At 31.3% G+C, this 15,463-nt stretch overlaps 3 protein-coding genes across 3 annotated transcripts; 1 reads left to right on the top strand and 2 right to left on the bottom strand.

Annotated features, from left to right (window-relative positions):
• Positions 1 to 7,887: 7,887 nt before the first annotated feature.
• Positions 7,888 to 9,068, bottom strand: LOC105622514 (iron-sulfur cluster assembly 1 homolog, mitochondrial). Its single transcript, XM_012203930.1, has 3 exons — positions 8,985 to 9,068; positions 8,565 to 8,618; positions 7,888 to 8,403 (listed from the first exon to the last, which is right to left on the bottom strand). Exons 1-3 carry the CDS (start codon positions 9,066 to 9,068, stop codon positions 8,149 to 8,151), a joined length of 393 nt encoding a protein of 130 aa, XP_012059320.1. The 3' UTR covers positions 7,888 to 8,148.
• Positions 9,069 to 9,081: 13 nt separating this feature from the next.
• On the top strand, positions 9,082 to 12,063 carry LOC105622575 (geranylgeranyl transferase type-2 subunit alpha). Its single transcript, XM_012203991.1, has 7 exons — positions 9,082 to 9,123; positions 9,740 to 9,850; positions 9,935 to 10,053; positions 10,116 to 10,303; positions 10,509 to 10,706; positions 10,771 to 11,373; positions 11,494 to 12,063. The coding sequence occupies exons 1-7, from the start codon at positions 9,082 to 9,084 to the stop codon at positions 11,934 to 11,936; spliced, it is 1,704 nt and encodes a 567-aa protein (XP_012059381.1). The 3' UTR covers positions 11,937 to 12,063.
• A 182-nt stretch (positions 12,064 to 12,245) lies between these two features.
• On the bottom strand, positions 12,246 to 15,009 carry LOC105622515 (rab5 GDP/GTP exchange factor). The gene is made up of 9 exons (XM_012203931.1): positions 14,831 to 15,009; positions 14,635 to 14,753; positions 14,296 to 14,553; positions 14,063 to 14,192; positions 13,895 to 13,992; positions 13,429 to 13,685; positions 13,197 to 13,328; positions 12,831 to 13,076; positions 12,246 to 12,747 (listed from the first exon to the last, which is right to left on the bottom strand). The coding sequence occupies exons 1-9, from the start codon at positions 15,007 to 15,009 to the stop codon at positions 12,319 to 12,321; spliced, it is 1,848 nt and encodes a 615-aa protein (XP_012059321.1). The 3' UTR covers positions 12,246 to 12,318.
• Positions 15,010 to 15,463: the final 454 nt, after the last annotated feature.

Below are 15,463 nucleotides of genomic sequence, written 5' to 3' on the forward strand. Positions count from 1 at the left end.
GATTTAACATTCATTTAACGTTCACGAATGCATACTTCTGAAAATCTGAATCTATTTCATTCAATTCAATCTCGTTTACTGGGAAGAAGACTTATAATAGATATGTACTATACGTATACAGAGGACTATAAATATATGCACAATAGTACATTTTTGCATGAAAATTAATTACGAAAACAATCAGTGATAAAGTACAACGATACAACGTAAAGAATCACTTTCTGATCGATAAAAATTGTGAATCAATATGATGAAATTTTCGGCAAAGGAACGGAGACTGTTTTTTCATTTGCAGCTGTTCGCCTAAAAATAACTTCGAAATGATTTTAAATCGCACGATTATGTCGTGACGCGAACTCGCAGTGTATTTAATTAAGTTCAAATTACGATTGCCATATAATTTTATAAAGGTTACTTTGGCATTGCAGCTTAACTGCCTACGCAAGGCCGCCTTATGATCTTTATTATGAGATTATTCGAGAAATTACCAGTGTTATTTTTATACGGAATACCCTTTTTTATCACGTAAAGTTTGGCGCGTGGGCTCTGATGTAATTCATGAATCATTATTGTAACTGTTTAACGGATCGAAAGTCGACGGCTGTCACGATGCAACGTCACGTTTTTATCTGTACAGGATATTCAGTAAACGATTTTACATCATGAAGACGCATGTTCCTTATGAAATTTGAAGTAACCGAAACTTAGCGAAAGTCCCAAATTACAGATACGGCATTGAAAAACCACGATTGTGATCAATTTAATCAGATTTCCAAATCATCTTCAATCTAAACTCGATCTACTCTATCCAAAACTTGCCAAATCTAGTTTAGCTTGTCAATCCACTCTATGCATCTTTACGAAATTGACAGATCCAAAAAAAATAGTCATGGATTTCAACCAATTTTTTTTCTCCTTTTCTCAAAACTTAATAAACTTTAATGAATTCGAGACTGAAGATGTATAATATTTATTTCGATATTTCAGTCAGACTTCACAAAATTTTATACACGCGTTTTACGAATTCTTGAAGTATATATAAATCCTTTGAAGTATATATAAAAATTCATTCTAAAAAGAGTAAAAATTGTCACTCTTTTTCAAAAAGTGAAATTTTCATTTTTTTTTAAGAATGGTTATATTTTCACTTTTTTAGAATGAGATTTCACTGCAAGAAATTTAAAGTGAGGGCGAGTTGTTGAGAACGTAAACGAGATAAATAGCGCTTTCCAAAGTATATGACTCTCATGAATATTTCAAATATATCGAAAATGATTTTTTGTTATTTGTCGAAGCGACTATTCATATTCGCGCTTGAGGACACTTCAAAAACGGTCTCATCGACGGGATTACCTAATCCCACTATGTCCGAACAACCAATCTACAAACGCGTTGTAAAAAAAATTGATCAATTACAGAGAAGATGGAATGGTATAAAAAATATCTGGCACGAATAGATCAAGCCTTTGGAATTCGAGCCGATTCAAGGTTCCAAAGATGGATCCATAAGTCGCTATCCCACATTCATCTCATTTAATTCATATTATATTCGTCTCAAAATTTATAAATTATGAAAAAACTCTATATGGAAAGAACGATTTTGCTGACGTATTTAAAAAGACGTATTTAACTAGATATAGATTTAAAAATAATTTTTATGAACCATCAAAATAATTATGCAGGAATCAAGTGATGATATTCTAACAATCAGTTTGAGTATCTTACATAATTATTTTAATGATCCAATAAAATTATTTTCAGATCTGTATCTAAAATTCTCCGATACTTCAGCAAAACTATCTTTTCCGGTACGATATATTCGCATATGGATTTTATTTATTGGCATTTAAAATTAGCATCTTAAAACAATTTTGACAAACAGAAGCGCAGAGGGTGGGCAGACCCTTGAAATGGGTTTTATGTCGTGAAACTCTTTTTTACATTCTCTCCCATAAATCTGGCGCGCGATTTTTGCGTTCACGTTAAATTATTCTGCGAAAGAGACAGATGAAAGGCAAATAGATAATCTCCTCCGTCGTAAACAGTAACCAGTAAATAAAGTATAGCGAAGTGATTTGAAAAATATGAAAATTTATTGTAGTTCATTCAATCATGTCTGTCGGATCATCTTTAACTAGCCATCAATATATCAAACAACATTCCATCGACTCGGTTGAGAGACATAAAATTGCCCATTTCTAATCTACCGAAATTAGAATGTCCAAGAGAGATCACAAGTCTTCCTTAATACTTTATGAATTTCGCATGCACGCGGAAGTGGGACTCGTTTCCTTAGGGTATTTTTAGGCACACTGTTCATATACACGCTCCCTTATGGCGGCCATTAATTTTTATTGATGAAACGCATTAATCTCAGCGTACGTTTTTTTTCTCGCTGCTGAGTATGCTGTTATTGCAAGTTGCGGTCGAGAAAATATTATTGATTAATTGGAGAGTCGCTGGCTATGTGGGCCATATTTAATTGTAATTTATCTCGAAAAGGGACGTCTTCCGTCTTTCGAAAATGGATCGACCGGAGAAAGGAAGCGAAGGATACTTAACGTTAAATCTCTAACGTCCTACATCCGATATTAATTTTAGAGCAGACCGATATCTACGATGAGCGGACGACTTTTCATCGCCAACGATAATATAATCCTGCATTACAAAAAAATTCAAGAATGCGGATGTTTTCGCTTCATTTTTTAAGAAACTTAAATTCTATTTATAGAGAGTGTGCAAGTTTTTGTATCAGACTGAAGATTGAGATTGAATTAATGATTGATTTAACTAATCAGGAGAAAGAAAATTAAATCAAATTTAATGAACTTTGCTTTGATTGGTCAAATTCAATCTTAATCTTAATCTCAATTTCTAGTTTGTGATACAAACATTATAAATTATCCATTACAATCTACACTCAGCATACTATAATCAGCAATCTTTCTACCCTTTCGACATTCTATTATTTTAACAAAATATAGAGATTAAAGTAAGAGTTCTGTATGTATGCATTAAGCTAACATAATAATTTGACTTGGAATTAATTGAATCACTTTCGATTATTCAAGAAAATTGTAAATTTGCCTGATATTGCAAACTTCATCCAACAAACGACGATTAGGACGACTATTCTCTTGCACTAGTAATAGTGAGAATTGTTATTACTCTTCCTATTTCTTGTTATTATCAATTATTCCTTATGAAAGTAAAAGCATTTTTGCAAATTGGTTGAATAAATGCAGATTGAATAAATGCCCAGTTGACATCAACTAAAAATAATATCTATGTTATAATTTCGCACTCAATAACATCATATGTTATATTACATTTATATTATTGAGTGCAAAATTATAATTAACATAGACGTAATGTTACTTCTAATTGGTGTTGTTTAATTGGATGAAAAAGTGCAGATTAAAAATATCGGAACACGATTCGATACAATCTCGACAAACTTCGCTGCGAACAATACTTCACTCGCGGATAATTAAAACGCGACAGGTTGACGCGCAGGTATACCAAGAAAGTTTTTTTGATGTCCACAGCAGTCTAGTGTCGAGCTTGTCGAAACGTTTCGGTACTTGGGTACTTCAAGTATTCTCACGATGAATGTGCGGCCTAGCAGGATAGGCGGCGCGATAAGTGCGACGAAGCGTGAGTTACTCTTGCACACCCTCGTGCTCGGCAAACAAATCGAGTGTACTTACTTAATGTGTATCCTCCCGCGGAGTATACGTGTGTAACGCGCGTGTTGCTTAAAAGAAAGTCAATATAACTGACGCTGGTTTCGTATCCCTTCTTCTCTTATACCATCCTCCGGATCTGGCCAGTACCCCCCTACCATTTTGGTGTGCGGATCGCTGCTGTCCTTCGATATTCTATGCCAGTCAACACATCACATTGATTCCTCTCGGTCCATCCAAGATACCTCACCAATTTTATTCCCGCCACTCTCGTCCATGATTGCAGACTTCTGCAGACGAGACAGACGCGCGCCGACATTATCCATGTCGAATGTTTCCACGGGGTGACGAATGCTCTGATGAACGAAACTCTTCACTCTAAAAATGAAAAAAAGAGGATAAGAGTATATATCGTTTTGTACATATCGAATTACAATCGAATACAATAACATTTTCAAGCACCGAAACTGAAACTCAAATATAATAATAATAACAATAGTAAGAATATGATGATGACATAATAATGTATATTATAATAATAATTTAAATGTCTCATCTATACACAACGCAGATATATAGTCGCTTGTTATCTATGCGAATTTCTGCGCTTCATCAAAAAACACTTTCTTTTTCATCAATCGCAACGTGAAAATTATTTCTACATCGATATTACCGTTAAAGAAAAATCATTCCACTGATCGGCGATAAATATCACGCCAAACAACTCACGTCTCATTACGCATCCTACCTTTGCACTCATCTGGCGCATTAAGCTTCCTAAACGTTGCAAGTGTATGAACAGATAAGTATTTCGAATTGAGATTTCTTCTCGGTGTGACGTAACTATTATTACGTTTTTTTTATATACCGGATAATAATGATGATGATGATATATATAATATATATAATATAATATATATATATCTATCTATAATATAATATCTATCTATAATATAAATCTATCTATAATATATATATAATATATATATAATATATATATAATATATATATAATATATATATATATATATATATCATCATAATATATATATATAATGATAATGATGATGTATAATAATTTTCAATAACAATCCTAATAATAAAAAGTGAAAATAATTATGACATTAACCTACATATACTACCACAATGATTGAGTCCACTGATTCATGCAAATTTTCCTGTGACGAATCAAATTGTAAGAATGATGAGTCAGTTGTCGATCTAGACTTTTATATCATGCAATTGAAAATTCTAGGAATTATATGTTCAAAGTACGAAGCTTCGAGAATGTCTTAAATCTATTTGAAATGTTTTATAATTCGCGCTAGATTTCAAGATGGAATTTTCTCTACTTGTAATTTGAATTAAATATACATTTGCATTTTTATTTTATATATTTTACATATTTTAATATCTATATATTTTATATATAGATGCATTAATGTGCAGCTTAATATACATACTTTATATATCATGTATTTATGTATTTTTGAACTACATTGTAATTGTTTTTTTTATTTAAAATAATCTAATTTCAAGAAAGTAAAATTAGGACATTTTAATTTAATAAAAATGTTTTTCAAAAATCTTCTTATTTTATTTGAATTAATTTAATTTTAACTGAGTTAATTTTTATTCATTCAATTTTTAAAGAAATTAAATTAGTTCTGTTTTATCTTTATTAATTAAATTAAATTAATTACGACTTAGAGCTGTTTTATTTTTATTAATTAAATGCAACTGATCTCAACCAACTCCGATTAATCTAATCGGTCAATTAAATGTTAACCGTGATTGATCAATTCTGCTGAACAGCAAATGCGATCGATCAGATGTAACAATCGATCAATTAATTGTTAATCGGAGTTGATGAGATCGATCCTTACACACATACAATTTACAATATAAACATATGATTTATGAGACATTGACATCTCATACACTATTGCTGTATATAAAAGAATTAAATACCGAGATCTATCTATCTGATTAATTCTGCAAGATTACTTTCAGCGGATCTATCGAGAGATTTTGAATTCACAATTAAATTGGTAAGACATGCAGATCGCAACAATAACATTATCATCATCAAAAATTGTTATTTTATAAGTTGTAAGTAAATACCATGTTAGGAGTTAAGTTTAAAAAAAATAGAAGGATGAATTTCGCGGTTATGGCGGATATTCAAATGACCCTTGCAGATATTTGGAATAAAACAGCATTACAAAAAAGATAAAAGAAAAAAGAATGAGATCAAATATAAATATGTACACGTAGGTGGACGTCAGAATCAAGGATGCCATTTCACAGACGCTTACGGCATTATGCTATACGTCATGTAAAGAGGATAAACTGGCAAACGGTGACGACGGCGATAGTAAGCGCCAATACTACATGCAACATACAACATACACTAAAGTCCATGTCACTATATTGTTGCATTAGAAATTAAAGATTGTGAATTGAATTATTATCGTTTTTCGATGAAATATTTAATTTCGTTTTTTATTTCTGTCTTTTTAAATAACTTTCTCATTAGCGGGTAATATTATTAATTTTATTCAAATTTAACTTCTACTTCAACGGTAAATTAATTATTTTTTCTTCTGTTTCAGGTTTCTCTTTGGATTCCAGCTTCATCCCAATTAGTTTCCACTCGAGATTTAATAATTAACACTTAAGGATCCTCTACGTAGAAATCGCAGATGATCGTGGTTTTAGGTCGTAGGAAACCAACCAATCCCAATCAAATATAAGGAGAATACTCGATTAGAATTGGTTAGTTTCTTGTAGAGGACCCTTTATCCATCGGTAATCCTACTTATTGAAATGATAATTTATATCAGTTAAATTTTTCTTCTTGTTTATTTTTAACGCTCTCCGAATAAGTCCCGAGCTTTCTTTTCTAATTTTAGATTTGTCATCCGTCAGAAAATTATCTTTTTTCTCTTCCGTCAGGGTATCTTGATATTTTGGAATTTATTTTTATTGAATAGAATATATCATTAATATTTCATTAAAATAATATAAATTCTGTTGTTGGTTGATCTTAATTTCATCAATAAATATGAGGTTCCACTCGACTTCGTTTTCCGCCGTTATTAAGAAGTTTTTCTTCTTTTTTTGATGCCAAAGTTTTAAGTAATTCTTCTATATCATTCTCGGATGACAAATGGTCATAATCATTTTTCACTTGCGGTATGTTATTTCTTGCTCTGGTTCAATTTCTTCTTCTTCATTAAAACTATTTTCTTCATTTTTTGCTGCTAAATGTTTTCTTCATCTTCTTTTGACTCTATTCTTATTGTATTTGGTTTCAGTCTATGTCTAGGTTGACGGTTTGGTCGCAACTTTTGTGAGTTATAAACTCTATATGATCCGTCAAAGACTATATGTATCTTACGAGTCATACATATATGTCTACTATTGTCCGATCGTTTGTGTATTTTAATCCATACTAAGTCTTTATTTTGACATTCATCTTTAAATGTTCAATCAATGTTCAGCCAATAAAATAAATAATTCGCAGAACATCTGAAGATAAATTTAAGAAATCTTAAGTATAAGGCCCGACTATGAATAGGGATATAAAAGTTGAGAATTTATGTTACATTAATAACGCACGAAATGGTTTATGCAAAAATTGAAGAATCGTATAGCCTAGAAAAAAGAAAGGTGATCAAACTGAACAAGTTTAAATATTCCCGGAAATACCATTAAACTCTTTTGATATATAATACAATTCTACGATGAGATATTAATATCTCATATAATGATAACTTCGCTTTTAAAGTAGCCTTAAAAGATTACTTTTATTTTAAAACAAATTTGAAAATTATATAATTATGAGGAACAGAAATTTATTCTTTATTCTTTTTTTTCTTTCTTTTACTTTTTTTCTTTTTTATTATTTATTTAACATTAATATTATAATATTTTTGTGTCAAACATAAGATTCGTCAATTTTTTATTACATGCATTTAGTTTATTATAAGAAATGATTTAAAATAAGTTTTAAATCTATACAAATGCAAAATTTCTAAAAATAGTACATTTTTCATCTAAAAATATAGATATATATTGACACATTTTTAAAATTATATTGTACTCTCAATATTATGTCAAATAAGAAAAAAGAAAAAGAAATTAAAGATTTAATACAACTTTAATTTTCCTATAATGAACACATCATGTTCATGAATAAACTATATAATTAGTGTATTATATAATGAGATACATACATAATATGACAAGGTATATATACAAAACTTATAGATGATAAGTTAAATCGTGACAATTGTTACATACATCTGTTGCATTGTAGATTCAGTCCTTCAATTGTGAAAAAAGACAAAATATGCAGTTATATATTACAAGGTATTTTGAAGATCCTAAATTTAACTAACTAGAAATTATAATTTTATCACACAAAACTATGGTAATATGTGTCATATTAAATTTTACTACACTGAAAAACTTTCTCCACATCCACATGTCCCTTTAATATTTGGATTATTGAATATAAATTCGGAGCTTAATTTGTTTTCGGTGTAATCCATTTCTGTTCCGAGAAGAGATAACTGTGCCTTGCGATCGATGAATATACGAACACCATCCTGAATCACTTCCTCGTCAAGCTTAGATTTTTCTTTTGCATAATCTAGGGTATAACTCAAACCATTGCATCCTCGTTGCCGTACTCCAACCTTCAGACCAATCTACAGATTAAACATAAACATTAATTCTTACATTACATTCTAGTACATATTTTTAAAGCTCAAAGAATTCGTTATAAATCTTTATGTGTTCTAATTATTAAAATTACACATTTCTCAATTATATGTTATATGTATAAGTCATATATTACACCTATACTTACATATTCGCTCTTATCCTTTAAAATCTCCTTAATTTTTTTAACAGCGTTAGGTGTCTAAAATGTAAAAATGTTTCTTCATCAATATATTTACATAAAATGTATCCTTGAGAATGATAAGATTTATTATTCATTTTGATATGTTGCAATGTTGCGAAATAGTAGAGCACAGGCAATTACGCAATTAGAATTAAGACGCGTCGCAAAATTCGTTATTAAATGTAATGGAAATTGCAAAATAAACTTGTTCGAATATTCTACATTTTTTTACAAACTTCTTTATTTTTGTTTTCTATGCGGATACTTGAAAGGTTGCAACGCGAGTATGGAGCAAATCGGAACAATTGCTTTTTTGTAAAAAAAAAGGGGAGGGGAGATGTGAAAAACGTGAATGCAGGAGTATATAATTAATAATACGCTAACCAAGGTGAGCGCAGCGCGAGTCGGAAGAATTTTTCTCCCTGTCACAGCTCGTATCGTAGCGGTCGCCACCGTGGTGGATGCCATTTTAAATGAACCGATGAGCGATGGATCTGTCACTCTGCCAGCTGATCGATGTCACGTATATTAAGCCACATCCACAATGCAAAAGTAAAGTCACATTCACATTACAAATCGCGCGAATTTCTTCGTTGCACTTTCTGTACGTTTTTCTATCTTTTTTCCTTTTTTCTGTTCTGTATTTTCTTTTTCCTTAATAAATTTGAAAATTAAAAGAAATGTCCATTGAAAAGTTCACGGTGCTTTCTTAAGATGAACTTTAAAATTGCGAGATCGCAAGGAGAGTTAATAAATTAAAATATTCCTAATTATTTCAAGATTTCTAACCTATTTTCATATATTGCATCTGCACTCAGGATTTTCAGGTACACGTTTAGAAATCGCAATTGGTCTATAGAATCCGGTGACTCCAGATGTAATCGTCATAGTACATGTTCTATGATCGTCATTCTAACAAATTTGCTGACTGTTATTGACTCACGAGCGAACAAAAAATATTCGAGATGGTAAAGAGCAATTTTTTAAAAATTATATTTACTTGATTAATTAATGTATATATTGTCATGATATTTTTTTATTGCGCATTGAAAGAATTTGTGCTATTTTATTAAACAGATATGCAATGACAGACAGCTTATCAATTTGATTTATATGTGTTTGAAAAATAATGTTTTTAGCATGGCCGAGTGAAGGTGCGTACGACAGCGGAACAGGAGGAAATAAAAAAACGGGAAAGAACGGTCAGAGTAGCTCAATATAAGACTGACATTAATACAGTATTTCAAAAGGTTTCAACTTGTTTTATCATGTATACGAAGTAGCATTTGTTATTGCAATTTTCATACACGATCATTATATCATTTACATTTCAGAGAAAAGATAAGAAATGGGATGATGAGTTGTTGTTAGTCACCAAGCGTATGCTATTGAACAACTCGGACATTTATACACTGTGGAATATCCGTCGTGAATTTTTCGAGAATAACGAATGGTAACACATTAAGATATCTGATTAATGAGATGAATGAAATTAACTTAATGATGAAATTGCAGTAATGAAGAAGATTATAAACAGCTGCTTGAGAATGAAATGAGCTTGACTGAACAGTGTCTCAAAGATAATCCCAAGTCCTATAGTGTGTGGCATCAAAGATGTTGGGTGATGGAACGAATGTCCGAACCAGATTGGAAGAAAGAATTATCTCTGTGTGCAAAATGCCTAAATATAGATGAAAGAAATTGTTAGTATGTCATATTTATAATTATATGTATGTTACAATGTATACTTATTATATAGCAACATTACTTCCAGGTAGCAAATAATTATTTAACATCAATGATGTTTTTTTTGCCATCAAAATGTTATAATGATAAATAATGTCATCTTGCTATATGCTCTTTCAACAAATTGGCACATATTTGAATATATATTTCTTTTTACTGTAGTTCACTGCTGGGATTACAGAGAGTTTGTTGTGCAAAAAGCTGGGATTTCTAACGAGGAAGAGTTTGAATTCTCCACCACAAAAATATTGAATAACTTTTCAAATTACTCGTCTTGGCACTATAGAAGTCGAATATTAACTAAAATGTTTGGCACTACGTCTGAAGAAATACCAATTGTAGACGATAAATACAGAGAGGGTAAATTGTTTGTAATTTGTGCTGTATTTTATATCCTGATAAATAACGATATAATATTTTCCAGAGCTTGATCTAGTCATGAATGCAACATTTACTGATCCCAATGACACTAGCGCATGGTTCTATCAGAGATGGCTTCTAGATAAGTGCATGACAACTTGTAGATTATGGCGTGCTCAAATTACGAAAGATACCGCTATTGTTGTTATTGACAACAATATATTGATTAAATCAATTTTACTTTCATTAATTGTAAATGGCGAAACTATTGATGCACAATGGCAATTACATCCAGATGAAAAATTTGCCAAGTTACGAATCGCAGAGTTCACAAGATCTTTAGAAGATTTGAATAGTGCCAAAGAAGTTGCTATAAAACTGCAAGATACAATATATCAACTTTTGTATTCAGAGTTAGAAGGTGCATGGATTTACAAAGATAATTCAAGCTTGCACAAACAAAATAGCAACGATAAACAATTAAATAAACAATTAAAGAGCTATAACCAACTTTCCGAAATGGAACCAAATAACAAGTGGGCCTTACTAACTAGTACATTACTGATGAAAAAGATCGATTTCAACAAATTTTATAATGATATATTAAATAATCTATCGGCGCTATCAAAAATCGACAGTCTTCGTAAGAATTATTACAAAGATTTGCGTAAGTAATATTTTTTTATAATGAAATATTCATAATTCATTTTATTTTTTTAGTAATACTATTAACTGTTTGGTTTTTATTTGATTATTATGCTTCTATCAATATTATCTGTTCTTTTAGGAAGCAAACTTTTAGTGGAGTATAAACTACTTGAAATGTGGAAAGAAGAAAACGATTTAGAAATACAGTCAAAGATTGATTTATCAGGATTAGATTTGACGAAATTACACAATAATCACTATTTTAGTTTCTTTAAAGAAGTGAATCTTGGTGCAAACCAGTTAGAGAATTCTTTATATCAGCTTTCCACATTACAACGATGCGCGAAACTGTCACTGTCCAGCAATGGCTTAATATCATTGAAACGTTTTCCTACTCTATATAATCTCGAAGTTCTCTCTTTGAGAAATAATAAGTTAGTGAGTATGAAGGAGATAGTCAACTTAATAAAACGGCACAAAAATTTAAGAAGACTAGATTTACGAAATAATCCAGTATGCCAAGATATTGATATAGCTAAAATTCAAGACACAAATTCTCATGTGGAAATATGTTTACAATAACGTCAGGAAATATATTTAATAGGCAACAGATTAAAACATATTTAATAATTGTAATTTTTTATGCAATCTATTCGTTGTTTTTACTGTTTTTTATCACAAAAATATTAAATCAAATTCAGATACGTTAGTATTGTGAATGATTTTATCACAGCAACTTAATTGTAAAACGTAATCTTTCAGTTCAGCGTCAAAAGAGACTCCCATACATCACTATATTATTCTTTCTGTTTTATACATCTATAATAAAGTCTATATAAATACAAAATAAAATTGCGATAAAAGATTATCAAAAAATTTTTCTTAATCGAATCACTATCGCAATCGAAGTTTATTAAATGCTTTCCGCATAAATAATACTTAGATCACATTTCTCTAACTTATACTACATGTTCTGATAGTAACCGGAATTCAATTCAGCCGGAGTTAAAGATGAATCACCTGTGCTGCATGGGATTGTCGGAATATTTGATCCTTGAATCGTAAAGCCATGATAATCTTCCGAGCTAATTGGTTTTAAAACGGGTGGTAGATTTGCTTCGGGTGTAGGGCACTCATCTAATAAGCTGTCTGTCATATGTTTCTTAAAGAGTTGGGTATCGCCAGATGCAAGATCGGACTGAGTATCTAAGCTAATAAGACTAGTCTCGTCCTCGCCTTTGCTAACTTCCAGACTATCATCGCCAATGAAGGATGGAAAGTCAAATGTTGGAGATGGCGTTACAGAATCTTCTACTAGTGACGTTCTCATTAAATCACTCGACAAATCCATCATTACGCCACCATTCATATTATCGACAGAATGTGGATATATCTGTTAGAAAATTTAAAATGTTTTATGTAAGATGTAATTCAAAGAGAAAAATTACATCTAATTTTCACCTATCTCATTCTTACCTGTGGAATAATTGGCGGGGGTAGCTGATAGCTCTCAATATCCTCGCTATCTAAATTAGTAGGTACCCTCTGACTATGCGATATTAGTAGCGGTGTTCTCTCAATTACTTTATCTACATCTTCTCTGATCTTCTCTTTGAAATCTATCATTTTATTTTTCAGTTCTTCTGCTTGTTTTATAATGTCAGTATTTTTAGTTTGCAAGTCATCTAATAAAGTTATATCTTCGCACATGAAGTGTAAACTCTGCAATTAAACATAAATTTATGTTTAATTACGTAAATTAAACATAAATTTAACATTATATAATAAATTACATCTATGAGTAATCAATTCTCAACTATAAATATATATCACAAATATTACTTCGCATATCATAAGAGCCGATTCCCATGTGTTAGCTGGAACACATTCTCCTGACATGTATGCATTAAAGTCCTTCTCAGCCATATTCAAGGATTCCGCGGTTAAGTTTTCGATAAATGACACTGCGCAACACTAATGTTACGAATAGTTATTATTAAAAACAATAATAATCTCTTGCCTTTGAGATAGCGTAAAAGAAATTGCGAAATTTCTAATATATATATAACTGTACCAGATTTGTGAAGTAATAGCCTCCTTCTCCAGTCATTAATCTGCTGGCATTGCAAAATCTTGTAATAAAATTTATATTGCTTTTGAGGCGTGCAGGATTAGCCTTTAAAACGATAAATATAAGCGCTGGAAGGAATTCATCAGCAGATGCAGGTCCATCAACAGACTGTTGCAACAACAAAAATATATTTCTACAACAATGAATTACACAGGCCAGTTTCTCTTGGGGCGCTTTAGCGGAATCCATATTTAAAAGATCTGAAAGAAATTAGTGCTCATATTGTGCTGCAATGTTGAATTGCAAAATTGTTGACTGTTATGTGATTTTATTTAGTAATATAAGAATTGTTCTTTTTACCTAAAGTTCTTGTACAATTCGTCTTTCTTTTTTCTCCATATTGAAGAGAAAAAAAGAAAAGATGAACTGTACAAGAAATTAAACTAAAAAGAACAGGCCTATAACAAACCTGTGATAGATGTATAAACAAGTTCTCTAACTTCCGAGCTTGTCTCGTGAATCCTACATTCCAAATTCTTGCCACTAACCCAATTTAATTGTCGTATTCTGTTAAGAAAAAATAAATTATAATATGCTGTATAAATAGTTTAAGCTGTTCTAAAATTATGATATACACCTTTTCTGTATAGCTAAGTCTTTTTCTTCATCTGTCGTGAATGGAGGACAAAAAAGGATTCTGTACAACAAAGTCATTGCATACCTTTCGACATAATCTAATAACTTCTCTTTAATATCTGGAGGTATATCTGTAATAGCATAAACTAGGTATAGCATAAAACAGATAAACTTCAAATTATTCAAGATAAATGTTCAGGATAATACAAGTAAATATATATAATAGATTAAAACCTGAATATTTGGTGCTGTTTTCCAGACGCTTTCCAAACACATGATAAAAGTTTTGCGTTATTTCAGATAATTCTTCTATCCTCTTCACATCTTTGTTCTGAAGTATATCTACTATAAATGAATGTATGCATTTTCTTACATCCTTTTCCACTGGTGTCTTAGCTATATACAACAGCAAATCTCGATTCTCCGCCTTAACTTTCTCAAGATCTGGATTATCCTTCAATAATTCATGATATAATTCCTGATATCCTTGAACTTGAAAATGTATGAATATTACTGCATACTTCTAATAGACAACTATTTATAAGCAACAGCATGAAATGTAATGCAGTTCACCTTTAGCAACAGGTTTCCTGAATGAAATATTCAACAATTTATACTTCTTCTCCTGCTGTACTTTCTTCTCCTCATATCCCTTGTAACTTCCAGCATTCGTTGAACGAGTGACATTGTCTCTAAAAAAAGCAACAAATAAGATATGCTTTAAAAGCTCAGAGAAACAATATAAGAACATGGCAGAAAGAAATCTTACATATCCGAACTCTGTGCGTGAGACACACGTTCAGCTTGAGCCCGTCGTTTCTGCAAGTGTTCTCGATGACATTTGCTGCAGTAGCCCTCCCATTCCGCGTTACCATAGAACCCACAGCCATTTCTGCACTTCAGATCAGCTTCGTCGATTCGCAAAGTCGGCGTTTTCGTTGAATACATAGCGACCGACGGAGAAAATCGTCCTCGATGTTGACGGCAAAGAATCGCAACCCTCCGCCAACCCCGCCTAACCTAACCTAAACTGTCCATTTAACTTAAGTCCATTAGGAACGTCCGCTACGTTTTAATCTCCGTCGATATTGAATATCATTTTTCCACTTTTGCAATCATGAAGCTCTTGCAAACGTCAATTTATCGTTAAATGGAGGAAAAGATTGATGTGAGGAAGAAATTGACAAGAGAGCAGAAGCAAATACCTCAGCATGGGTTATCTCGGATTAGATTTGATTAGATTGGAGCACGCCAATGTCAAGTAGGCATCATGGGAGCTAGGGGTCGATTGTATATTTTCAAATGAAGTGAAAATTACAAAAGTAACAAATTTACTAGAATATTTATAATTTAATTGGTCAATATTTAGTAATCTTTGCTTATTTTTGTAATTTTCACCTCC

Source organism: Atta cephalotes (assembly GCF_000143395.1).
Source record: "Atta cephalotes unplaced genomic scaffold scaffold00046, whole genome shotgun sequence".
NCBI lineage: Eukaryota > Metazoa > Arthropoda > Insecta > Hymenoptera > Formicidae > Atta > Atta cephalotes.

Bases quoted from the DNA above. Each gene is read 5' to 3' on its own strand.
- LOC105622514 (XM_012203930.1), bottom strand. From the start codon at position 9,068: ATGGCATCCACCACGGTGGCGACCGCTACGATACGAGCTGTGACAGGG. The intron at 8,619-8,984 runs GTTAGCGTATTA...TTTACATTTTAG, and splicing joins CTCGCGCTGCGCTCACCTTG to ACACCTAACGCTGTTAAAAA. The intron at 8,404-8,564 runs GTAAGTATAGGT...TTTAATCTGTAG, and splicing joins TAAAGGATAAGAGCGAATAT to ATTGGTCTGAAGGTTGGAGT.
- LOC105622575 (XM_012203991.1), top strand. From the start codon at position 9,082: ATGAGCGATGGATCTGTCACTCTGCCAGCTGATCGATGTCAC. The intron at 10,304-10,508 runs GTTAGTATGTCA...TTTTTACTGTAG, and splicing joins AAATATAGATGAAAGAAATT to TTCACTGCTGGGATTACAGA. The intron at 10,707-10,770 runs GTAAATTGTTTG...AATATTTTCCAG, and splicing joins AGACGATAAATACAGAGAGG to AGCTTGATCTAGTCATGAAT.
- LOC105622515 (XM_012203931.1), bottom strand. From the start codon at position 15,009: ATGTATTCAACGAAAACGCCGACTTTGCGAATCGACGAAGCTGATCTG. The intron at 13,686-13,894 runs GTTTGTTATAGG...AATTTCTTTCAG, and splicing joins TGTTTATACATCTATCACAG to ATCTTTTAAATATGGATTCC. The intron at 13,077-13,196 runs GTAATATTTGTG...GTTTAATTGCAG, and splicing joins CGGCTCTTATGATATGCGAA to AGTTTACACTTCATGTGCGA.